Below are 26,465 nucleotides of genomic sequence, written 5' to 3'. Positions count from 1 at the left end.
GGGGGGGGGGAGAGAGGAGGCTAATAGTCCGCAATTATAATACACACACCCTCATCGTTATTAATTTATGACAGATGATATCTGCCTCCAAAACAACAGATAGTGTAAAAATTCATATCGGACCATATGGTTGTTCTTTCTCCATGCAAACGGAACTAGTGATATTCAATTCGCTGTTCACAACTTTCTGCTGTTCAAATGTTCATCACATCCCTTATGTGTGTGTCAATAATGCTACACTTAATTCAGTATGAAATAGAAATGTGTAAGATGTTATAACGTGATGTTTTCCTCTTTAGATTACATCCTTGTGAACTGAGATTTAACGTTCATATCGTGTAGATGACAAAACGACAGAAAAAGATAAAACAACAAAACAAAAATGGAGAAACCAGACGGAGCTTGGGCTTGGGTAGTTGTCATAGCTGCGTCATGCATCCGAATCATCGTGTACGGCAACTCGTACACATCCGGTGTTGTGTACTACGTCATTTTGGACGTGTTCGGAAAGAGTAGGGCTGAGACGTCATGGATTGCTTCTGTGATCACGGCAGCTACATTTGCAACGTGTGAGTATGACGCAACGTTAAATGGCGGTTAATACAGAAAGATATTTTAGGCTGCTTGAGACGACGTCATTTCGAGGAAATAGTGTCATTGCAATGAGACTAACTTTGTATGAGTCATAATTTTGTTTATTAATCTCATTCTGTCTGTCTTTCAGGTCCTATTTCCGGCGTATTGGTGAATCGGTTTGGCATGAGGAAAGTGGCACTCGTCGGCGGCATCGTGGCATCAAGTGGCCTGATGGCGAGTTCATTTGCTACAAATTTACCTATTCTGACCTTGTGTTACGGCGTTATCACAGGTAATTATGGCAGGAGCAATTATGAGAAAGGTTGCAGGCGATTATATGACATATGAATTTAATCATTAATTTTCAGACTCAACAGATAAAGACCTTTTATTAACAATGCTATACTTGATTTCCTTTACAGCAACATATAGGTAACTACAGGCCTCGTTCTGGAGTTGTTATTATGCTGTGATATGTAGGCTCACCAGTCTACATTAAGCAAAAAAGAATAATGGTGGTAATGTATCAAGAAATTTCGAGGGGATATGGAATTTTGCCAGTATGTACGTACGTATGTTACCTAATATCGACCTAATAATGACCACAACACTGATTTGTTTTTAGATGTACGTTATTAATGCCCAGGTCACACATTCACGGATCGTTTCGCCGGATCCACAACGGATGGAAACTCACGGATGACCCTGGAATAGTCTATATCCGTGGTCCGCTACGGATGCACCACGGTTTGACTATGGGTAGGGGTTGGTTGACAACGGGGAGTGATACGGATTGCTACGGTTCGGTACGGATTAGTACGGAAAGACACGTGTTACGGCGTATACACTGCGGATAAACCACGTTTCGCTACGATTTTAGTACGGGTTAGCACGAATTAGAACGGTCTGGCACGGATAAGTACGAACTTGCACGGAGCGCCAATGACCTGCCACGGTAAGCAATCCGGATACAAACTCTAGCGCTCGCGTGTTCATTCCACAATTTCATTGTTAGTACCGGTTAGTACAAGTACGTAGTTCACCGTAGCTAACCGTACCGATCCTTGGTGACCTGAGGCTGACAATGTACTACGAATAAGTACGGATAGTTACGGTTTATTACGGACTACAACGGATAAGTGTGTCAACTACGGATCAGTAAGGAGGTACTAGGGTGGCCTGATCTGTGGTGAATTTTTGAACATGTTCAAAAATTGTCCCGGATATACAAGTACTACTACGATTGACCCAGGATACAATACGGACAGCTACGGACCACTACAGATTGCCACGAATGATGCCGGATCGTATCCGTGGCTAATCCGGCGTCCGATCCGTGAATGTGTTACCGAGGCATAACATTGAGGGAAAAAAGCAATACCAGCTGTATGGTGCATTTCATTTTAGCAAACTATATTACCAAGTGTATGCTAGTAGGTTCAATCACATATGTGACTTCCTATCCTCTTTCCAAATGAAATAGGAGATTATACAACAGTAATGGTAATCAAATTTAATGGAAATCCAAATAATCTTGTTCCCAGAATTCCCCAAACGTTTGCAATAAAGCATATACTAACAATATAACCAACATCCAATACGACATATGCTGTGTGGTTAGAAGATCTTTTGCTCTAGGATTAAAGGATCATTGGTCCTCTGCACCGTAGTTTCTATATACAGTGATCTCCCCTGAATTTCATTTTGAATGTGAAGTTGTACATTTAGGCCAGGAAACGTCCGTCGACCAGGTGGTTCAGTCTGTTGGAGCGATAGGATATCATTCTGAAGTTCAGGGTTCGAATCCAAGCCTAGTCCCGCTGTAGTTCCGCTGAATTTCTACTCTCAGAAAACTGTTGTTGATTTAAATTTATATTTGTCATCTTTGTTATTTTTGTTCATAAAAGTCCCGGAAGGTATGGATTTCTTTTCAGGAATGATTTATCAAAGATATTTCGTCTGTGCGTATTGCAGAGTTACCTTCTCTTGAGAGCAGGTATTGATTGTTATGTCATTGGTTTGTGTGAGAAAATTACGTCGTTTTCTCAAAATATGATGACGTTACTCTCACAAACAAATGACTTAACAATCAATCCCTGCTCTAAAGAGAAGATAACTCTGCAATACGCAAAGACGGAATAGTCATGCAAGAAAGAAGTTTCCAATTCGTATGCATATTTTTTGGCAGTGGTAAGGGGATCCTTGATTGCCATTCTTTTGTTTATGTCAACAGTGATATTTTTTTCTAAGCAGGCAAATAAGAGAAAATCAGATGTCCAGATGTTATATGAATCAATATCTTTACAGGAATTGGATGTGGACTCACATTTATACCAGGTAGTGTTGCGGTTGCGAGATATTTCACCAAGCGGAGGAATATCGCAATGGGCGTGGCCGGAGCGGGGAGTGGGATTGGCTCATTTGCGTTTCCACCAATTATTAACTACCTGACCGAGAAATATTCTTGGCGGGGCATGTTCATGATTTTATCTGGAATATCCTTAAACATGTGCATGCTTGCCTTACTTTACCGACCTGTGACGTCACCTAACAACAACAGTGTCGAGGTGTCGGACCAGGAGCAGCCAATCACAGAGAAGAAAGAAACAGAAAGAAAGAAAAATGTTTGGACATTTTTAAAATTAAGCGATTTTTATGTTCTTGCTCTAAATAACATATTATACCAATTGGGGTCTACCATTGTGTATGGACATTTAGGAACGTATGCCATTCACCAACTGAAATTCGACAAAGTCTATGCCTCTATGCTATATTCTATTATTGGATTAACAGTCATGCTATTTAAGCTCGGCCAAGGATTCGTCATCCAAAACCCCAGATGGAAGTTCTTCCAATCCTATCAACAGTATATATTGTGGTACACTGTTGGGGGCGTGTCCACCATCGTCTTTCCCTTTATAGATATGGGCTATGCCGGACTAGTTGTGTTTTCCCTTTTGTTTGGGGCCAGTAATGCCGCCACCGGGGGCTCAATAATACCAGCCATTTTGATAGACTTGTCAGGCGTTGACCAGTTCACCTTGACTTATGCAATTATTCTGTTCACGCAATCCATTGGGATGCTCTTAGGCCCGTTTGTAGCAGGTATGTTACCTTACAATATTTCGATTTACGCTGCTGTGTAATGCTATTTAAGAACATGTCACTTTATAAATAGTATCAAATAGTTTAATCTATTTTTTTCTGTAGTGCACTTTGTGACAAGGTAAACAGACTTATAAGGTCATTTGACTAGTAATTAATTAAAAGGAAGTGTTTTTATTATTGTTTGACTATATACAATTTTTTTACTACAAAACTTTATCATATTTCAGGCCTACTGTTTGATACGTTGAAATCGTATGACGCTGCTTTTGTTTTGGCGGGAGTGTTGATGATAATCAGCGCCGGTATCATGATTTTTCCCTGTCGGAACTACAAAGCTCCAGAAACAATGACAGATACCATATATGTTGTTACTTCTGACCAGCACTCGGATGATGTCGAAGCTGCAAGCAATGATGGTCACGAAGAGGATAAATATATTGGCCAAACCAACGATCCAATCAAATCTTCTTTAATAAAACGAACTGGCGAATATGTATCTGTTACAGAAGCAGAGGAGGCATCCCGTTTAATCGAATCTACATTGTAGTATCAAGCGATCTTACTTGAGGTTCATTGTGGAAGGGAAACAATCATACATTAAAATGTTTTATCATCTAACTGTATAACTGTTAGATGAAAAGCCATTCCATAGTGTTTTCCATAATAATCCCGCAATGTATGGTTTTCTTTTCAAAAACTATTGATCAAATGTATAATTATTTATATTTCGCACATACCGTAACATACTCTACTTGATCAAATATATAGTAATGCCAGAACAACCCAGTTGGCAACACGAAGTCGCAGTTTTTGGCTGTGATACGACAAATCTTAAGATAAATCTGGCGTATTATTAGATCATATTATTTTTATATATAATTTATACGAAAAACTGATGGTAGTATTGCAACGATGACGTACGAATACCAAGATGAAAGTGGAGAAAATACATGTATAGTACTATGATCAAGTAAACTTTCTATTTATACTTTTTAAACAGAAGCAGAATGTCTAGATTATAGTTTTTAATGTTCATCTATATTTTTTATATTTATATTAAACAGAACCAGCAGCTGATCATTTATCCTTTGTTATCATAATATTTTGGTATTCCCTTCGTATAGATGTGTGTGGTAATATAGTGCTATTAGGTTGATATAAAAGCTGTTCGCTGATGGAAATACTTAAAATACAGCTTAATGTTCATGGTAAAACGCCTTGCCTGTAATCGAACATTTTAATCCTTTATAAGCAAGATTGAAGAAAGCAAATCTGTAATTAAACAACTCTCAGACATTGAGTGTTATTGTAGTTGTACTTGCTGCCATGCAGCACGAGAAGGGGGTTTGAAAGAAACCCTGATAAAAGATCATATATGATGCACAAACCTAATTAATATTTGAAACCACCTAAACGAAAGAGTAATTAAACCAAATTTGATTGCGATGTCAAACGGTTTTAAAAATGAATAGTCTCTACGTTTGTCAAAACGAAAAACAAATCATATTTAAACACACAATACAAATGATATTTCGCACAACCAGACAAAAATATTTTTAAATATACCGAAACATACCCTACTTGTACTGAAACAAGGGCTTTATTGCCCATCGGCCCAAAGGAGCACGTCTTTTTTTATTATTATTTGTCTGCTTGTTTTTGTTTTATGCGCTTCTATGTAATTATCCAATATTGTTTATAAGACGTTAACCAAAACGGTGCTCTCTTGAGATCTTACCGAAATATGTCGTTTGTTCTAAAATTACTTTTCTTTGTCGAACAGTCAGTGTAGAGTAGATGTAGAGATCTTTAAGTGACCGGCAGAAGAAATTTAGTACACAGTACAAAGGTTACAATGACATCGACTGAAAACAGCATTTGAATTTGTTATTTTGTTTTGTTTTATGCTGTGCTACCTTCAACTAACAACAGTGACAGAAATATCGGAAACAAAAATGCTAAAAATGCAAATTTCTTGTTATGTACGATGGCAAAATAATAGAAAAGAAACAGTGTACTAATTGTCCGTATCGGCGTTTAAAAACTCTCTATCGAAAACATACAATAGTTGCTTTATTGAGGAAGGTTTACTTTAAAACCTGGTTGATCCTGTTGATGAATTCCTTACGTTTGACAATGTATTCTTTACAACATGTAAATGTGCATATCACATCACTGTTTTTATTTCAACTGCAAAGCTGCTTGTCAAATTCCATGGTTTATCATCCAACTGGAAACATTTCGGCTTATAAAAATAGAACGTACGGGTACATCAACACAAAACATTAAAGCTCGTACATTTTTTTCAATGGTACAGAACAGATCATAATAATCTCCTTCACGTGCACATTGTTACAAAGTTTCAACATCGTGAAACGGAATGGTCTTCTTAACAATGTACTAATTAAAATTCTGTATTACGATGTTTTTCGAAAAGCATATATTGATAAGGACATTAAATTGTTTTATCTGAATTGTATTCTGAAACTACACAAAACAGATATAACAGTTGTATCCATAGCACTGGTGATTGTTCAACTAAACCATTACCCAACCTTCTACCATGCACAGTACCATTTAAGCAGTGTTACCGCTGTATTGTGACACCGTATACTATGTAATCTTTTGATCAGGTTTGAGCATCCTCTCATAAAAATGTTTCTCATATAAAGACTTTCGATTTTTCAACACCATATCTCATTCCAAACTGAAGGAACGTCTTCCGTCGTTCCCTTATGGTGAAATCTTTATTTTCCAATGTGTAAAGTATGTTGGAGCAAATTTTGTGGAAAACACGACAAAGACTAAAATGAAATATTCAGAGGATGAAATTGTAGCTTGCTGAGTTCTTCAGCATGAGTTTTCAGCAGACTGCAAGTAATCCTAAGGGAACAAACTGTACCCTTCTTCACGTCAACTAGTTTTTGTTTTCATATGAGGCCGATTTTATTGAAAAGCTTATCAGGACTGGTAACACAAAAACAAAAAGCCAAGTCCATCAGTTTCACTTTCAAATATATTGACTATGTGCTATTATATAAATATCACATTCATGAGAGGGCGATATTGCATATTAGCATTGTTGACCGAGGCGAAGCCGATGTCAACAATGCTTTCCGAGGGGTGAAAATATGCAATATCGCCCTCTCATGAATGTGATTTTTATTTTATTATACCGAGTGTCATGTTTAGGTGTTTCACCACTTCACCATTTTTAAAGGTCCTTGTGTTGATTTGACATAAACCAAGACTTCATCTCAACAGTTGTCGAATGAACCAACCATGAATGTGATTTGATAACACCCTGGCACTGGGACGAACCGTGCACGCATACGTTTGGCGCATGTAACAATTTTTGGAATAACACCCTGGCACTGGGACGAACCGTGCACGCATACGTTTGGCGCATGTGATATTTTTTTGGAATGTCACCCTGTCTTCTTTATCTTTGTAAAACGAGCAAGTAACATTGAAAATGTTCACATCTTTCTCAACCAATCAGATTACGAGATTTTAACAGAAGGTATAATAACTTTAAATAACGAGAACTCCGTTGACCACATCGATAGTTATACCGTCTTGAGCTTAAACAATGTCACTACAGACTCGTTCACTTTCGCCGCTTACCCAGATCTTCACCTGTAACATGACCAACGTTCGCTTTTGACAGGGTGACTTTTTTAATGCTTTAGTGGACCAAGAAGGCAACTAGTTTCCTTTTATGTAAATACCGGGTGTTCATTGATCATATTAATTGCATCAAGCAATTTTTCTCGGCAAAGCCTCGTGTTTGGCAACTTAAGAATCTTCTCCCTCGGGTTGAGATTAATAGAATCTATCGCTACTGGTTGTGTAAAATAGAGAAATCTCAACCCGAGGACTAAGATTTTTTGTCCAGAACGAGGCTTGCCATTTGGTTACAGGATCGAGTGACAACCGACTTTAAAGCCAGTCAATTTTACCGTTATACTGCCAAAGGATTCTTTCCTTTTGCTTTAATTGATAAAACTAGTTAACGTTAACTTCAATATCACGTTATATCACCAAGAGGGCGGTGTGGACTCATGAGCCTTCTATTTCGTCATGACTTATACAGAGGTGCACGTCGTAAGAGAGCCCTGTAATTTCCAGAGTGGGAAGAGTGTATCTTAATAAAATCAATAATAACAATAATAATAAACTTTATTTATTGAGGATAGAATACATGTTTAGCCAAAGGCTAATCTTCCACATTGTCCTCAATGTTATCTGGTAGAGTGTTTCTTGAAAGAATGGCACATATCTCCCTTTGATGTACGTGCACGTGACGACAGTGTATTAAAATGTCCATAATACACTTGTGCCCAGCAGTTACAAGTGCAACTCTTGTTAATTTTCCCACGGACTTAGATAGCAGTTCTAATCTAATTCCGTGATTTCCCCAACGATTGGTGATCCTTTAAATGCTTATTTCAATTTCTCACATATAAATGTAAATCTCTGCCTTCAGCATCGTGGTATGTCTGTCTGCTTGTTTCAATTTATCATTTGAAATGATAGAATAATAATATGTATTCAGGTAAAAGGCAGACATAATACGTAGTCTATATCACATTTTGCAAAGTGGACTTTAATATATTATGTTATTTATAAGTTACTGATTTGTGCCATAGAACTAGTAATCCGTCAAAGTGTTAAAAACTGGATTGGATTCGATTAATTTAGGCCTTTATCTGGGATGATCCATAAAGCCATATTGTGGCTTAATCCCTAATTGGACCCCATATTATGTACATGCAAATATAAAATGGTTTTACACTTGGTTTTGGGAGTATTGCCGTCTAAGGGAGGTAACTGAGTAGAATACCACGAGTCAATGAAGTAGACCTATATATTGATAAAGGGTATTTGTAAAAATATTTATTGATCTAAATTTAAACTTGATTTACAAAATATGAGTATTTAAACCAATTTCCTTGATCTAAAGGGTGTGTACTGACCAAATAGTACGAAAATGCGGCTAGATGTCAGAATGGGTAAACAAAAATGGCGGAAGAAGATGAGGATTTTGACCACAGGTAGGCGTGACCATGATAACACTGAACACAATGTGTTTTACGTCCAATTTTAACTCCTCATTACGATAGAATAACAACCATGTGCAAAACAGCTCTACCCGTGCTTTCTAGTTAGCTGATCATTTGTTACGGCACCTCGTGCCATGCCCATGGTGTGTCATAAAACATGTGACGTCTGCTGACTAGTTACAGTAGCCCCTGCAATCTGATCGTAGTTGGAATTAAATTATCAACTGCCACAGTTAGCAATAAACATATTTCTCGTCTGCACCACAGATGTCCGCATTGCACAAACAGTTATTTTAGTGATTATGATAAAAGCCGGTGTTGTGTTTCTCAGTGAACGTGGCGGATCCAGATACCTATCTGTTTTTGTTTTTTTTCCAAATTTCCAGGAAAAAAAATCAGAGTGGAGGGTTTCTTGAAGCCCAAAAAACCCTTCTGGATCGGCCACTGTTTCTTATGTAACAGGAGAGGGAAAATGGACGGCTAGATCGGGGTTCGAACTCGGGCCCTTTCAAACTCTAACGTTAGTGCAGGCAAACTCGCCATGCACCCAAATTTGCCACTCTGTGTCGAAAATGCCATACAGTAGGCCTATGTCGTCATAATACATAAGATGTGACGTAAATAACGTCATTATAGTCTTCAACACAGTTAAAGCCTTCAAACATTTTGACAAAAAGAGGTATAAGAAGGGAAAAGTTATATTATTAATTAAAACAGTGATGAAATACAGTGCTGTGCTAAAAGTGAAGATAAATCCAAGATGGCTGCCATTTTTGTCAGCTTGACACCCCTGAAATTAAAAGTCATTTGCTACGTAATTACCATGACTTTAACGTACCTAATACTTTGTGATATATCCCTTGGACTTGATTACTGCTTTTATGCGCTTTGGGATTGATTTGTACACTTTTTGGATGAATTCCAAGGATATTTCTGTCATATTGTGCGCATTGCATCCTCCAAAATTACACGAGAGGTGATGTTGTTGGCTTGTTTCATAATGTCTGTACAAAGATGAGTGTCACAGCAGTGGAACAGGGCAGTGGGCAAGACATTGGCTGTAATTGCCATTCCAGTTGTATACATATCCCACTGTCTGCAGGTGAATGCATATGCTGACCATTGGTCTGGATCACATCCTGCGGCTATAGTAGGTGGATCCAACTTTAACTTGTGCGTTGCTGGTTGAGCCAGAGGATGGGTGGACGGTTCTTTAATGAAATAATAAAAGGAGTGGTTAGGGCAGCTGCAAATGCTGCATCCAGGTCCTGGGATTCCCAATCACAACCGTCTATACTAAGGGCACTGTAGAACTGGCATATTGATGAAATTCACTTTGTTTCAGCTGTTAGTTGAGTATCAGTCACAAATGAGAGTCAACATCTTCCTAGTTTTATATCTTTAATCATAAGGATGACTGATACCTGAAATGTATATATACACAGTACATAAGTAAATGATTAGTTAAACATCATGTTTTTGCAGTAATCATCAACAGTTTGGTATCTGATTTCCTTTTTCACAACACGCTTTTTAAAAAAAATCCTTGTATAATTTTCTTTTCACAGTACGTTTATGAATGGTTTCGGGTCTAAACTCATTAAAAATATAAGTAATTTCACCCAGAGATCTCCTTCTGTTTGATTTAACGATACCACAAAGTTGACGAGAATCCCGTTCAGTGAGCTTGGAGGGTCAGCCACTTCTCTCTCTGTTTTCAATCGATCGTTCTTCACGAATACGTTGCAAAACACCATAAATTGTTGGAAGAGGGTGTCCTATTTGATTTGGCTTTCTTCCTGATTCGTGCAATGTTTTGATGAAACTTTTTCTCTGATAGAGACAGTTCTCTCTGTTAGGGCAGCATCTGTTTACAACAGACAACTGTTTATTTCGCAGATGACCAATCACTTCCGGTGACCCATGACCCTTTGCATAGCATCGCTTAAGTAAATGTGTGGACTGTGGAAGAAGGGGCATAACCCTTACATACTTTCCGAGAAATGCCCCTTTTAATCAAAATAAAAAAAAAACGGAAGTAAAATGACGCCCTAAAAATTACCTTCACTTTCAGGGCTAGACACTGTTTTTGCTTGCAATTGGTAGTCCACAGGAGTAGTTGAATAGATTATTTACTAGTCCTTCATCAATGTAACCAGTCTAAGATTTCGCGATCTACAGCACGAAACATCAAAAGAAATCGACCGTAGGGGGCTTAAAATAACTTACTGCCATAAACATATGGTGAAGTTTTAGGAACATGTTTACAATTATCATGCAATACATCTTATTTTAAGCTGTTTTCTAAATTTTAAAAAGGAGTATTCTTATTTTATAATCATAAGGACCAGTTAGGTTCAGTGATTCACTAGTCCTTGCTGAAATCTACTTGTCCAGGACTAGCGGACTAGTGTTAGTGTCGACCCCTGACTTTTGGCATGGCACCGTATCTTGTAACACAACGAATCTTAAAAATTTGGTTTGTGCGACGGACATCTCGTCAACTAAACTCATTAATCTGAGGCCTATTGGTTGTGATTAATGCATTACATACAAATTTAAAATACTGATATCTTATGATAAATGGTAATTGCAGTTTTATGGTCGACCGAGCCGTCAATGCATGTAAATTGTTTTTCTACAAGTGAACTTCGGTACATACATTGTACTGATGACTCAGTGCTTGTTTATGGAAATGACGCTCGGAAAGATTTTCATGCAATGTGTATTTAGAAAACAATCAACCCGCATCTTTTAAAAAAGATTTTTTTGCATCATCTTACGACACTTTAATTAAAACACCACCTAAAAATGATCCAGATTTATATTTGAAAAGAACTTGTTGTCAGCCTGAAAGTACTGCTGTACAATCGCATGATTGTACGTAGAGACCGACAGTTACCAAAGACTGATTTTTACATGAAAAATAAGTACACTTGCAACACCTGGGGCAGTCTCTGTTGAATAAGCCCCACAAAAAATTGTTTTAATTTTTCAGATGTTTCCCTTTAATGTGCAAGACGATCAGAGATGTACATGTGACAAATCATCAAAAAGTCGCAACCATTGAAAGCCCTAGAGCCTCTCATTTTTGGGCACCGATTTGGGAGTTTATATTTGTTCAGGACTGCATGAGTCTTCATTGCAATGCATATAAATTGAACTCATCTTAGCCGATCCCAGCCATCTTACTCAAACAGCATTAATCAGTTTCTTCAAGTTATCGAAAATTAAGCATCATGTATTATTTGAATGTAAATCATTAACATGCAAAAGGTTACATTGAAACACTTACATTACTTGCAAATTAGTGAAATGTTTGAAGGTGGTGAAACTGTACTTTGAGTAAAACCACAGAAGGCCTGGCCTGATGATGTCATAAATGTTGATGCGTGACATCATTCAGGTGTTTTTACAACAATGTTTGTATTTAAGCATTTCAGTCGAATGTACTGGTGCTTGTCGGCATTTTGATACATGCGTACCTGGACAAATTATTAACCGAAAACCTTACTAATGTGACGAGTTTGCCTACACTAACGTTAGATGAAATATATGTTGACTGTACAAGTATATGGTTTTGCATTGGTATTGATTTATTGTTTGATTGATTTGTATTTCAAATACTAATAAGTGATTTCATTGTTTTTCTGTTATAAGGTTAGAGAAACATGACCTGATCAATGGACTAAAGTCGATAGTTGAGGGCTTACTAGCTACACACACCAACAACGTATGGAACACCTACGGCGGACTGCCGCGTGTGTGTAAACAAGTTGAGCTTATCCTTCACCACGGCCTCAAAAGTACACAGGTTAGTTATACTGTATACAGGCGGGTTATACTGTATACAGGTGAGTTATACTGTATACACTGAGTTATACTGTATACACATAAGTTATACTGTATACAGGTGAGTTACACTGCATACAGGTGGGTAATACTGTATACAGGTTAGTTATACTGTATACACATAACTTATACTGTATACACATAACTTATACTGTATACAGGTGAGTTATACTGTACACAGGTAGCTTATACTGTATACACAGGTAGCTTATACTGTATACACATAAATTATACTGTATACACATAAGTTATACTGTACATAGGTAGCTTATACTGTATACACAGGAAGCTTATACTGTATACACATAAATTATACTGTATACACATAAGTTACACTTTATACACATACTGTAAGTTACACTGTATATACACAAGTTATACACATAAGTTATACTATTTACAAATAAGTTACACTGTATACACATAAGTTATATATACTGTATGTACACATAAGTTATGCTGTATACACATAAATGAAAATAGAAATGATGAGCAACAATACCACTGAATACGGTACAAAATCTGAAATCCATGTTTTATGTACGGTTTACATGTTTCGGCTAATTAGACGAGCCGTCATCAGAACCGTAAATAAAATACAGAATCTAGATGTTGGTGCTCAATCTTATATCTCTTTTGAATTGACAGGTGAGTTATACTTTATACAGGTGAGTTATACTGTATACAGGTGAGTTTTACTGTGCCCAGGTGAGTTATACTGTATACAGGTGAGTTATACTGTGTACAGGTGAGTTATACTGTACACAGATAAGTTATACTTTACAAAGGTAAGATATACTGTACACAGATAAGTTATACTTTACACAGGTAAGATATATTGTACACCGGTAAGTTATACTGTATACAGGTAAATAAAAGTCTAGACAGGTAAGTTATATGTATATATCTTATATTTATGATGCAATACTCCCACCTCACTACAAAGGTAATGTGTTTAGTGTTGACTAGTTTCACCATCCAGTGAGGCTACGGCTGGTCTATACAAAGTTTTCACCATTAGTTCCTGGATTAGATATTGTGAATAAATCACTTCGATTGTACCCACGTTTACTTGCATCAGCATTCCTACCTTTTGGTTCCCCAATCCTTCATCGATCACTACACGTAATGATCCAATAGAGGAATCAGTTACCAACATTGCCTTTCTGCATCCACTCTGACAGTTAGCTGAATTCTACATTTACTGATCCATCTGACGAATCAGATGCAGCATTGCCTCTTACCCTTTTCATTATATCTTTGATATTTATTTTCTTCAGGGGGATTTTGGCAGTCAGCAGGACTTTTGGCCATTTGTTCAGGGATTGAAACGTCTCAACCCCGTCCTTGCTCCAGCTATAGAAAAAATCAACCGCCGTTCCCTGTCTTCACCGGAAACAAGCAAGGGACATAGATGGGTTAGGGAGAGTCTGAGTGAACATAACCTGTCCAGCCTGTTAAAAACTCTCGTCAGTCATAGGAAACACCTGGAAAAATATTACTATGGTAATACACACCACAAGTCAGAAATTAACCTGTATAACTTGATTGTAACTCTATTGTGAGTTTACCCTGTAATAAGTTTACCCTGTAATAAATGTAGCTGTATGTACATATATATAGGTGATGTACCAGTTTTACAAAATTTGTATTTTCTATCTTGTACTTGTCACGGAAGTTATTCTTTTTAATGCCTCCATTAGAAGTCGAAACCCCGACCTCTGATTTACAAGTCTTACGCTTTACGAAATGAGCTGAAGAGAAATTCTCCCTAGCCGAGTTGGTAGGAAGCTGCTAGTATTTTACATTATCTTCATTCCTGATGTTTTGGCTTGAAAAAATAATATTAAGTTTGCTTTAGTTTCAGACTAAGACCTTTTTCAGAATCTTTAATTTGGTAGATATGCAATACATTTTGAGAAACAGTGACATAAGCACAAATCATGTGTACGACACTGCCAGAGAATGTCTTTAGTATGATCAATCAACAGCTTTTTCAGAGACTACCTTATTTGCCATACTTATCAACCAGGGTGCTTAAAAAAATTGGCTTACATGGAGGCTCTTATAAAGATAATTGAATATTATAGTTATGATAAAAAAAGTTGTGCAACTTCAACTGTTATCGCTGAAGTACATTATGAATATTCCATTGAGGCTGGAAACTTAGAAATCAAATATTGTATCCCCTTCTTAGTAAGTCCAGCCATGATCACCTGACATAAATCTCTGCTCTAAAGTGTAAATACTATGAAGTATTAACCAGACCTGGGAGGGGGAAGGGGTCAATATAATTTCAATTCCTCCCGGGAAAGGGGATGAACGCTAATTATGGCAAATACGGTACATGCAATCTTGCATTATGAAAGGTTAATGTGCAACACACTACATCAACTGTGAAAAGGAAAATGAAGAAGAGCAACAATAAAGAAAGACTTTGTATAGTACAGAACAGACATTATTTGTATTTACATGTTCTTCTTCCTAGCTTCCTATTGGTTGTTAAGTCTAGAGCTGTGGTAAATTACAGTTGATTCAAATAACTTACCCCCTGTAAATTACAGTTGATTCAAATAACTTACCCTCTGTAAATTGCAGTTGATTCAAATAACTTACCCTCTGTAAATTACAGTTGATTCAAATAACTTACCCTCTGTAAATTACAGTTGACTCAAATAACTTACCCTCTGTAAATTACAAAATTCAGGTATTTCCTGTTTATAATCCTTCATATGGTATGTATTGAAAAATACTCTGAATATATTAAAAACCAACTGATATGAAGAAATTAATTGCTCCGGTCACTCTGATGAAAACTGATTCATCTACTAAGTACAAATTTACTCTTCATTACGTTATCAGCTGAAACAGCTAGATTCTGATATTAAAATTAAACTCCTGACAGCTCATACATTTCAATTTTACTGTGTACTTTTTTATCTACAGACCACGCCTTTTTGCGATGTAAAGATTACTACAGCTCGCTGAATATTTGTCTTCAGGCTGTGGAACAGAACAAGGTCGCTCTACTAGCTGAACTGGATCTGGGTCTTGTATGTGCTTTTTGTTTCAAAACGATAAAGTTGTAGAAGTTGCAATGTCATTTTATCAGTAATTTTCTGTAGTTCTACGAGGCTCAGTTGTTCAAAAGGTGATTGTAGCTTCATCACTGTTCAACAACATTTCTCAGCCTCCAATAATTTGCTCAACGTACAACGTAAAAAAACTAATTTTGCAGGTAATTTTACTCTTCTAATATATTTTGCTATCTGGTAAGTTTTATCTCAGTGGTGTGGAAATTGTGTTTTAAAGGTTGATGCACAAATTATAAATCACTGATTTAGCATCTTTTAAGCATCTTGGCAAGGATTCTAGTTTCATTCAGATTCAATATGATTATACCATTTGCTTGCGGAATATGAAATTTTGGAGTTCAATATAGATATGAGTATAACCTGATACAAGATCTGGGAATATAAACAAAAACTAAATATCTAACGTCAGTGAACCTTACAGGTACAGTAATCAAAACAGGACGTTTACGTTTTCGGCTGTTTTGTTATTGTTAATGTCTATTATTGGAAATCTTTATTTCCAAAGTGCATATCCATATTGATTTAGCTTTACTGAAACCGTCATTGTTATGAGAATATGAATTTAAGTTTCCGTTTTTTTCGTGTTAGTTGAACCATGGGAGAACGTCAAGTGCTCCTGTAATGATGAGCAGTTCAGCGCCTGTTCCCGAACCTGCCAGGCGAAGTTCATACCACCAGGGGGCGCTGGCACTTGCTCCTCCTTTCACGTCACCCAAGAGAGAAAGTATCTTGTGTAAATCGGATGAATACGCTCTACCATCGAGCATAGGTATATGGTTTAACCATTTTAAATTTTGCAGTTTAACAGGGAATTGTAGTTTGATAACATGTGTCGATATTAAGCATATCTTGCTAAAATGACAACTTGCAGGTTGGCAGATTCTTTTCTGGGTACACAAACTTTCCTCCACCACCAAAACCTGGCTCGTCCTTAAATGATTATAGCTGTTGATATTATGTAAAACACATGCAACCAATCAATGGCAAATATTGGTAAAAGCTATTATTATCAACAATTTGTAGAAGTTGCAATGTCATTTGATCAGAATTATCACTCTGATAAATAGAATCTTCCCCTACCTTGATGGGTGTGACAGAGAAATGTCCTACCTGAGGGGTGATTTTTTTGGTTGCCTAACCCGCGGCTCTGCTTTATGAGAGTAATTATTTACAAAAAGAAATCCAAATCACTAAAAAAGAATCCTCAGCAAGAATCGATAGGGTTACAGGGGACAAGTGTGGAAACATCCTTTTTAATTTGTCAAAGTTTGCTAGAGGATCTCTGTACCATTGCCAAAGATTTAACTAAGATGAAATAACCAAACAAAATCAACAGCAGTGAGTTAAATTACAACAGTGTTAGACCAGGAATCAAACACGGCCCTTTATGATGAGTAACCCTCGTCAAAATGTGGGAGTCCTAATTACCAAGGTCATAGACCTAACAGTGTTACCAGCTGGTCTATGGAAGTATTCTGGTCCAGTCGCATTACAGTAAAACCCAAAACGTAATTAAGGGGAGGTTACTGTGTATATGAAATTTGTTTTTGTGGAATTCTTTGTCTGCAGTGGGACAGGAGTCCTTAAACACCAAACTTTCAGATTCATTTTGTTTGTTGCATATGTAATAACAAGTCGTTAAAGTTAAAGGTGACGGAGCGAACATCAGTTGTAGGTTTGTGGGTTGATCAGCATCCTCGATATCCAGGGGTTACGCTCACTTACGCTCTCTGTACCCCTGGAATATGTCATAGCAAAATTGAAGGCTCAGTGTGCGCCACCTTGTTGATGAGACAAGAAGACTAGTTCGATCCTTTGATGTACATCAAAAGAATCTTGCAGTCGTGAAACGGTAAAAATTGACTGACTTTGAAGTCGGGTGTCGGTCCTTTGTAATCTTCAAAGTACATGTATCATCCTAGCGATTGGTCAGGTTTGTTTACTTGAGACCAATCAAATAGCTGTCATTATGCCTTCAATTTTGCTATGACATATTCCAGGGGTGCAGACAGCGTAAGTGAGCATAATCCCGGGAGTATCGAGGATGGTTGATCAGCGGGACACTTCGCTTTGATTATAGATACCAAAAGGTATGCACATGTTGTGATTATGATCCTACTTTAAACAAGCCATTAAAGATATGATATAGCTATATGAAGTATTTGCTACATTAATTAAATCACTTTGGTTACAGTTTCCACTGGTAGCCCTCAGGAAACTACAGCCTTAGCGAAAGAAGCTCTGAGAACAGTTCTACGAAAGTCAGGCTCAGAATCCCCAACACACGATACCCATCTGTCCGACCCTACCGACGGACAGTTCAGTTTCTATAATAGCATCAACAGTGACCCTCTAGGAAACATGGACTTTAATCAGGACCAGTCTGATCCCTTTGAAACAGCTGAAGACTCTGAAAATGGCAGCCAGCAAAATAAAGTATTACTTCGAAGTCAATCAGAAATGTTAATGGAAGTGAGTAAATCTGGTATCCAAATTGCAAAAAGTGACACTAATTTGCCAAAGAAAAAAATACGGACAAAGTGTAAACCAGAAGATATCTTCTCCGACTCGGAAAGCCGGTCGCAAAAGAAAGACTCAGAAAATCTGGCAAAATCCTCTCCGAGCAAAAAACTAGGTCATAAAAGGTCAAGGTCAGATATTGGTGTTAAAAATGTTGTTACTGATTCTGTGGATGGGAAGGTGCTGGATTCTGACAAAGCTCAAACACTGGGAGGCAATGGACACAGTAAGTAGTGACCCTCCCCCTTCCCCTGGAATAAATATGCTGTGGCAAAATTGAAGGCACACAGTGAACTATTATTTGATTGGTTGCACATAAAGAAAAAAGCAAAAATCCTGACATATTCCAGGGGTACAGAGAAAATAAGAAAACGTAACCCCTTCAATTCTGAGGATGAAAAGTTTAGCACTGAAATGGAAGTTCAGAGGTGAAACCAGTATACATACCATATTTATCCCTTTTTCTGGTCTGTGAATTTCAACTCTTCACCATAATTTAACAGCTTACACAAAGTGTCAATTTTTTTTTTTTTTTATGAGAACTTTGAAAGGCTCTGCAAACATTGTAATTATTTCAAATAGCTTAGCCTCAGAGCATTTAATTGGTTAAATGATGTACAGAACTTTTTGAATTTGCTTTTTCCCCCCTTATTTTCTGATTCAGATTTTTGTGCAACACTATATCTTGAATAAATAGAATATTTCCTTTGATACCAGATATTTAGTGTATTGCCTATAGCACCAGATATTTAGTGTATTGCCTATAGCACCAGATATTTTTCTTTAGCGCCCTATATTTATTAAAAAACAATTTTGTGACATTTAAAAAGGAATGTTTGGGAGTCCTGAAGCACCATTTGCTTGATAAAATGTTACTAGTGTTAATCTGATGTAATTTAAATTAATGGAGGAAAGTTGTGTATCTTTTCAATTATTAATGAGTTGATAGTGGTTTTTTTTGTCTCGCCGACACAAAGTGGAAGCGAGACTTAGGTGTTGCTTTTCCGGCGACGGCTTCAACATTCAGTTTTTGCGTTTAAGTTAGTTTCTCTGAAAGTAAAAGTGCTAGATCAACCAAACTTGGACCATAGATGCATCTTCGGTAGTACAACTCAATTCATCAAATGTTGGATGCTGCCTACCTTTCATGGTCAATTGACTTTGTCAGCATCTCCATCAACATTAAGTTTTTGCGTTTAAGTTAGTTTCTCTGATTTGTATATTGATGGTCAAAGCGGGGCATAGGCAGACATATAAATCCGAATGGCGTGTTTATCATTATAAGCATTTGTTATATTTTTTCTATATAGATAATAAACATTTACAAACATCTAAACGATGACTTAAGAGTAAAACATTAACAATACATGAATTACAGACGATTAATGAGTTATTCCTGTTTTGGAAGTCATAGCCCTTTTTCTGTATTTGTTAAACAAAGTTTTATTTCAATCTATTGAACCCTATCAGGAAGTGACCATCTGCGAAGATCAGCGGCGCGAGAGGGCTACTTTCCCCAGCCCCAACAGGGCCAGTCCCTTATTAATTACCTTTCCTCTCAAGACTTTCACACCTGTGCTAACCTAGACAAGGTGAGTATAAATCTGCGTCAGGTGAGGAACACAGTTGACTAACTCAGTCCAGGTGAGTATAAATCTCCACCTGTGGTAAAATAGACAAGTTAAGTATACATCTGCATAACTTGAGGAAGAAATGAAAAAAAAGATATACTCTTTTTAACTTGTATGTCCCATATCCCCCTGCAATAGTGATCTTTGCACAACTGTGGTAAACTAAACAAGGTGGATTGTGCACCTGAAGTAATCTATATTAAACAAGTAGCACACCTGTGCTAGCCTTGACAAAATGAGGAGCACGCCTTTGCAAAATCAGATAGGTGAGTAGCAATATATATCATTTTATTATATGAATACCATGTTATGCAGTGTCATATACCTAAGTCACGTGTGTTATATCACTTCCAACTTATCGTTTCAAAAGGCTGCCAAGTGCAAAATATTCATTATAGATCACAATTATATAGTTTACTTTGTATTGTATGATATATAGAATCTGTCATTCGTTAACCTTCATATTAGATTTATGATACTGGTTATGGATTTTTCGTATTTTCGTTTTTCGTCAGAGGCTCCCAAACATGAAGAATCCAAAATTTGTGACATAAATCTAATATGAAGGGAAACGATTGACAGATCCTCTATATATATAAACGTAAATATGAATGAAGCTACTTTTCATATGCCCTTTAACATTTTTGATCGATGTATTATGGTATGGGGAGTGTCCATTCATATCATTGATGAAACTTGTTAAGTTGGTACGATCTATTAAAAAAAGTTTGACGTTAAACACAATCTGTGCATCATTGATTTGCATTCTGCACTTTGATTGGTTGACAGATCTAAACCTGACAATAACTTAATCAAACAAGACCATATATTTGGGTGAATATTCGTATAATATGAAGTTCAAAGTTGAACAAAACCTGCACACGATATTGGACAGGCATAGAATGCTCTGTCCCTTTTGTACATTTATTAATCTGTAGTGTTAAATTTGTAGGAGAATGCCCACTTCAGCATTTCGGAGGCTCTCATTGCTGCTATAGAGCAGATGAAATGGAATCACATCATCAGTCCTCACACTCACGAAGAGGATGAGGGGGACTCGGATGAGGAAATCCAGGAACTCAAACAACGAATCCGCGTACGCAAGCGAGAGCGCTTAAAAGAGGTTTGAGAATTTTGTGAATAAGCATCATAATTAAGTTGATTTATTGCAGTTAAAACTGCTTTTTAAATAAAATGATATCTCTATTTTTTTGTTCAAAAATCATTAAGCCTGTAATTGGCAGTGAGTTGAAGTTTTTGCTAAGCTTTCAAAAAAGTACTAGTTTTCAAAAGGAGCCGATTGATGTTGATAGGTTATTGTATCATAAACATTTTATTCCCTGTAAAGAAGCCGGTTCATAGTTCATGAAAAATGATTTGTTTTTGCCAGCAACCAGCTTTTTAATGAAAACAAAAGTTGGTTACACAAGATTCCAACCATGAACTCTGAGAGCTGGTGAGAAAGAAATCGGAATCATTGCTTGCAAATTACTCTCTTGATTATATTCGTCTAGCCTTAATCAAATGATTTAAGGTGGTCGGGTGATGCAGTGGATAACACTCTTGCCTTTCACCAAGGCGGTCGGGGTTTGATACCCCGATCAAACATGAAAGGTACAGGTCACCTACCCAGTCGCTGGGGTTTTCTCTTGTTACTCCAGTTTCTTCCCACATTAAGACACCCTGCTAGCTAACAAGAGTGATTAATATAAGTTGAAATAACTTGTTTTGTAATTGTTGTCAAATAAATAAAGTTTATATAGATCACAAGTGATATCTGAAAAAACTACGTTATTTTCTTCACTACAGAAAGGACGAGGTTTTCCTGCCTTCAGTGACGGAAGGACAGACAGTAAGCATACACACATTGTTGTTTTGTGGTGACGTCATTTGACTGTTGTTATGTAAACTTTTATTGCCTATTACATATTATCAATATCTTTGCGGGCACCTTTTATTTCCGTGTAATTCGTAAGCTTGTCTTTTTTTCGCTGTATTAAACTTGCTATGATTTTTCCTATCATTGTCTTTGATGCTGTAAAGACAATATTTTATTATAATTATTTCTTTGTGTGTAATTCTTCCTGTACTCTGTTGTTCAAAGTCTGTTAACTCACTCACCCCTGATATTTCATAATGAACTATTCCAACCTTTGAATTGGAAGAGTACAAATGTGTCTTCAGGGTTGAATGAGTTAACAACCTTGTAATAATAAAGAAAAAGATAGAAATTTATTCATTATTATTATTTATCATAATGTCACAGATTAGCATTATTAGAAATTATATCATAAGCTAAAAACAAGTAAGAATAATATCTTATATTTACATTCGCTCCCATTGAAGCTGTGTAAACCGTGACTGCGTATAAATTACTGTATACGCAGTGAGATTCCTTGGAGACCATTGTTTCCTATTGATGACGTAATTTACATTGTGACGTCATACAGGCTGTAGGCTGTTCATTTGTTTGGATTTACGCACGTTACGGAGGCTTTGTACCATTATAAAAGCAAATGTATTGGAGTTAGCTTTATTCTGAGTGTACCATCATAGTAGGAAAATATGTAAATATAATAATTGATCTTCAGTTTGACTGCGTATACGGTAGTATGAACGCAGTTGGCAACAAACATATTCTTTATGGAGCACTTACGCTGCTGGCTTCAGGTGACATCCTGAACTTGAAAAAAGTATCCACACAAATTGATCCATGTATGAAAATAGTCCGCCATTAACAAATCATTAAAAACTTGTTAAAATATATTTTGACACCATTTTAAGCGTAAAAGTACATAGGGTAAGCCATGATGATAATATAGTTTTGGAAATATCTTTCTACATAGCTTAAAGGTTCATGATTTTCCTCCGCGGAAATCTTCTATATGCTTGCATTAGTCACAGGCCTAGGATCTCTGTGATCATTAAGCTTAGAAGTCATTAAGAATATGTTTAGATGAGAAACAGTTTGTCATGCACTATTTTCAGTGTTTGTCGTTCAAACAATTTTCTCATTGATCACACGCGGATACAATTGCGGGTCCTCCTGCGGTGGTCTCTTGATTTTATCCATATGTCGTAATGTAACGACGTAATTATGATATAGTTAATCACTGAATCAATTCAATCCTCGTGACGTTTCAGGTAAGCAAGACTTTGAACAACTATCGGGAATGTAAATTGGCTGTTTTGAAAGGCAGATATTTATGTCTAGTTTCACAATTTTCATCATTTTGAGAATATGTTTATTCTTCCTTGCAGGAAATTAGAAGCAGAATTAAAAACTCAAAGCTACCGTCAAAATCGAATTGACAAACTGAAACAGTATTCTGTTTTTCTATAAAAAAATTTTAATGTCATTCTCAAAATTTTTGATGATTGTGAAACTTAAAGACAAAGCTTATCCAAAATTTTGTTTTCTACTGTTGAATGTTGTGTGCTGTATTTCTGTTTGTATAGCCACTACGAGTCAGAGCACTCCATCTCCTCTCAGTTCTTCTGTTGACTCGCCCGACAATCCAGGTTTGTGACCTCGCTAGAACACATGCTCTCTAGGATGATTTCACTATAGAGTGTACTACAAAACTCTACCAATGATCGTAGTTTAGTAAATATTCAACTGCTATTCACCTACATGTGATACCGTGGATGAGGGACCCCAGTCCCACTGCTCTGCTGTTTATGCTATATACAGTTACCTCCCCTTAACATCCGTTTGGATGGTTGAGCTAGAACACTTCTGTTGACCAGATTGATTGTAGTGAAATAATTTCTTAATAAAATTGATGAAGGTCATGATCAATTAAAAAATAGATACTGGTCTGATTTTGCGGGACCTTTGCAAATTTTGAAGTCCTTTCTAGACATTTATGATACTTTATGGTGTTTTTTTTCTGAGGAGTGGCATGGTTGGGGAGAGGGGGGATGTTTTAGGTGGTTGAAATACCTTGGCGTCGATCATCCTGATACTCTGGACAAGAAATTCTAGGTGACAGCCTGGGTAGCAAAATATAAAATCTCAAAGCTGAAAACTAGCAGGGCCAATAAACATTTATAGAGACGTTTTTCTCAAAATTTTGTTGGAGCCACATAACTCAAACTTCATTGAAAGATTTATTTTATAAAATATTTAAGGATTGACCTTCATATTGACAGCGTATAAGGTAGTATGAATGCAATTGGCAACAACAATATTCTATGGTGCATGTTGCCACTATTGTAACTACGGTAGCCGTGGTTGCTAGGACAATATAGTTCCATGAATCTACATCGATATAGGAGTAAATTTAGAAAAAACGCAGGGAACAACACTATTTTTTTTCCTTTCATGGTTTTTAACTTTTTAATCAAGCAGTGTGAGAAGCCCTTCAAACTTTTCTATTCATTTACAACGGTCATCATGTACGCGCAATGACACACTGCTCGTGGAGTGACGCGGTCAGAACAAAGCCGACATTGTTGATGTAACCGCCAAAGAAATTTGAATGTTATCTCACTGAAGCGTGAACGGCGCCATATTTGAAACAAATATCAATCCGCCGAGCCTTTTTTCACTGTGTATATGCTAATTTACGTATGTAGTCAGAGTTTACTAAGCTAAAGAAGGGAGACATATAAATATTTGCCAGTATATCAATTTCTTCTCTTTATTTGCTTTAAGGGGAAAAAAAACGATGTATATATATATGTAAAAAAACGTATGATCTAATATCTAAATTTCCTGATAACTGATGTTGTATCAAGTTATATTTATTTTGAAGATATTTGTTTTCATAAACTTTCAGACAGCTCTGAGTCAAGTGATTTGGATGAGGGAAGAATAGAACTGACAAGTAAGAAAATGTTGAAAATAATGTTTGTTTGTATCTTTTATGCATGAGCTGGTGTCACATTGGAGTAAAATCTGTTTAAAGTCGGCTGCCATTATTTTATCAATTTTTTATGCCATCCATTTTTATTTGCTGGCTGGAAAAACTGGCTGGTAGCTGGTCATACTATTACTGACTGTCAAATTATCCTTCCCAACTTTTTGAATTTTCCAGGGGAATGTTATGTGAGCTTTGAATTAAAAATGAATAAAATGTGCATATGTACAACCTAAGGAAAAATAACTCTTTTAAATGGAATCTTTTGAGCTGTTCTTTCAAATGAAATCTCCAGATCTTAGGAAATAGAAATAGTTTAGTTTCTGTTTGAAAATGCTTAATTATAGGCCTAGGGTCCAAAATTGGAATTCTCCCTCTAAGATATGGAGAGCTGGCAAGTATGTAATCTTAATTTGCCTAGCATCTTTTATTTAATATCCACCATATCCACTTTTCAATAAATTCTATAATTTCATTTAAAAAACTATTTCACGTTTTCAAAGTTTTTCAATGTTGTTTAATTTGTTACTCATTCAAACCTGTGTACCAAATCAGTAAATGGGTTATAATTTTACGAATAATTTGAGTATGAAAATTCTATTTCAGTGACGGAGGATGTGAGCCAGAACCCATCTAACCTGTCGTTGTTATCGTCACAAGGCTTATCTTTATCTCTAGCCTCCCTGTACTCCGGTAAGATTCCCCCCTTATCTCTAGCCTCCCTGTACTCCGGTAAGATTCCCCCCTTATCTCTAGCCTCCCTGTACTCCGGTAAGATTCCCTCCCTTATCTCTAGCCTCCCTGTACTCCGGTAAGATTCCCCCCTTATCTCTAGCCTCCCTGTACTCCGGTAAGATTCCCCCCATTATCTCTAGTCTCCCTGTACTCCGGTAAGATTCCCCCCTTATCTCTAGCCTCCCTCTCCTCCGGCAAGATTCCCCCCTTATCTCAAGCCTCCCTGTACTCCGGCAAGATTTCCCCCCCTATCTCTAGCCTCCCTGCACTCCGGTAAGATTCCCTCCCTTATCTCTAGCCGCCCTGTACTCCGGTAAGCTTCCCCTCCATTTTCTCTAGCCTCCCTGTACTCCAGTAAGCTTCCCCCCTTACCTCTAGCCTCCCTGTACTCTGGTAAGATTCCCCCCCTTATCTCTTGCTTCCCTGTACTCCTGTAAGCTTCCCCCCTTACCTCTAGCCTCCCTGTACGCCGGTAAGATTCCCCCCTTAGCTCTAGCCTTCCTGTACTACGGTAAGATTCCCCTCCCTTATCTCTAGCCTCCCCGTTCTCCAGTTATATTTCCCCCCTTATCTCTCGCCTTCCTGTACTCCGGCAAGATTCCCCCCTTATCTCTTGCTTCCCTGTACTCCAGTAAGCTTCCCCCCTTACCTCTAGCCTCCCTGTACGCCGGTAAGATTCCCCCCCTTATCTCTTGCTTCCCTGTACTCCTGTAAGCTTCCCCCCTTACCTCTAGCCTCCCTGTACTCCGGGAAGATTCCCCCCTTATCTCAAGCCTCCCTGTACTCCGGTAAGATTCCCCCCTTATCTCTAGCCTTCCTGTACTCCGGTAAGATTTCCCCCCTTATCTCTAGCCTTCCTGTACTCCGGTAAGATTTCTCCCCCCTTATCTCTAGCCTCCCTGTACTCCGGTAAGATTCCCCTCCATTATCTCTAGCCTCCCTGTACTCCGGTAAGATTCCCCCCTTATCTCTAGCCTTCCTGTACTCCGGTAAGATTTCCCCCCTTATCTCTAGCCT

General features: G+C 37.3%; 2 protein-coding genes across 5 annotated transcripts in view; both read left to right on the top strand.

Annotated features, from left to right (window-relative positions):
• The window catches only part of LOC110454716 (monocarboxylate transporter 9-like), an 8,881-nt gene extending 3,901 nt beyond the window's left edge, over positions 1 to 4,980 (top strand). For 2 of the 3 annotated variants that reach the window (XM_021504384.1, XM_021504385.1), the window contains 4 exons: positions 300 to 569; positions 725 to 868; positions 2,884 to 3,681; positions 3,912 to 4,980. In XM_021504384.1, the coding sequence (XP_021360059.1) occupies positions 383 to 569; positions 725 to 868; positions 2,884 to 3,681; positions 3,912 to 4,231 (1,449 nt within the window). In that variant the 5' untranslated portion in view covers positions 300 to 382 and the 3' untranslated portion in view covers positions 4,232 to 4,980. Of the gene's footprint in view, positions 1 to 299; positions 570 to 724; positions 869 to 998; positions 1,009 to 2,883; positions 3,682 to 3,911 lie in introns of those variants that run through there. The other variant, XM_021504386.1, reaches the window with a different exon arrangement.
• Positions 4,981 to 8,655: 3,675 nt separating this feature from the next.
• The window catches only part of LOC110454717 (run domain Beclin-1-interacting and cysteine-rich domain-containing protein-like), a 35,812-nt gene continuing 18,002 nt past the window's right edge, over positions 8,656 to 26,465 (top strand). Inside the window, exons 1-12 of one of the 2 annotated variants that reach the window (XM_021504387.1) lie at positions 8,656 to 8,741; positions 12,411 to 12,564; positions 13,883 to 14,108; positions 15,549 to 15,655; positions 16,286 to 16,466; positions 17,892 to 18,443; positions 19,688 to 19,809; positions 20,801 to 20,971; positions 21,658 to 21,700; positions 23,308 to 23,370; positions 24,633 to 24,680; positions 25,320 to 25,406. In XM_021504387.1, the coding sequence (XP_021360062.1) occupies positions 8,710 to 8,741; positions 12,411 to 12,564; positions 13,883 to 14,108; positions 15,549 to 15,655; positions 16,286 to 16,466; positions 17,892 to 18,443; positions 19,688 to 19,809; positions 20,801 to 20,971; positions 21,658 to 21,700; positions 23,308 to 23,370; positions 24,633 to 24,680; positions 25,320 to 25,406 (1,786 nt within the window). In that variant the 5' untranslated portion in view covers positions 8,656 to 8,709. The remainder of the gene's footprint in view (positions 8,742 to 12,410; positions 12,565 to 13,882; positions 14,109 to 15,548; positions 15,656 to 16,285; positions 16,467 to 17,891; positions 18,444 to 19,687; positions 19,810 to 20,800; positions 20,972 to 21,657; positions 21,701 to 23,307; positions 23,371 to 24,632; positions 24,681 to 25,319; positions 25,407 to 26,465) is intronic. The other variant, XM_021504388.1, reaches the window with a different exon arrangement.

The sequence above is a fragment of the Mizuhopecten yessoensis genome, unplaced genomic scaffold (genome assembly GCF_002113885.1).
Source record: "Mizuhopecten yessoensis strain PY_sf001 unplaced genomic scaffold, ASM211388v2 scaffold8035, whole genome shotgun sequence".
Classification (NCBI taxonomy): Eukaryota; Metazoa; Mollusca; class Bivalvia; order Pectinida; family Pectinidae; genus Mizuhopecten; species Mizuhopecten yessoensis.
Note: the sequence above shows the minus strand (reverse complement) of the source record. Positions and strands in the feature narration are given on the sequence as shown.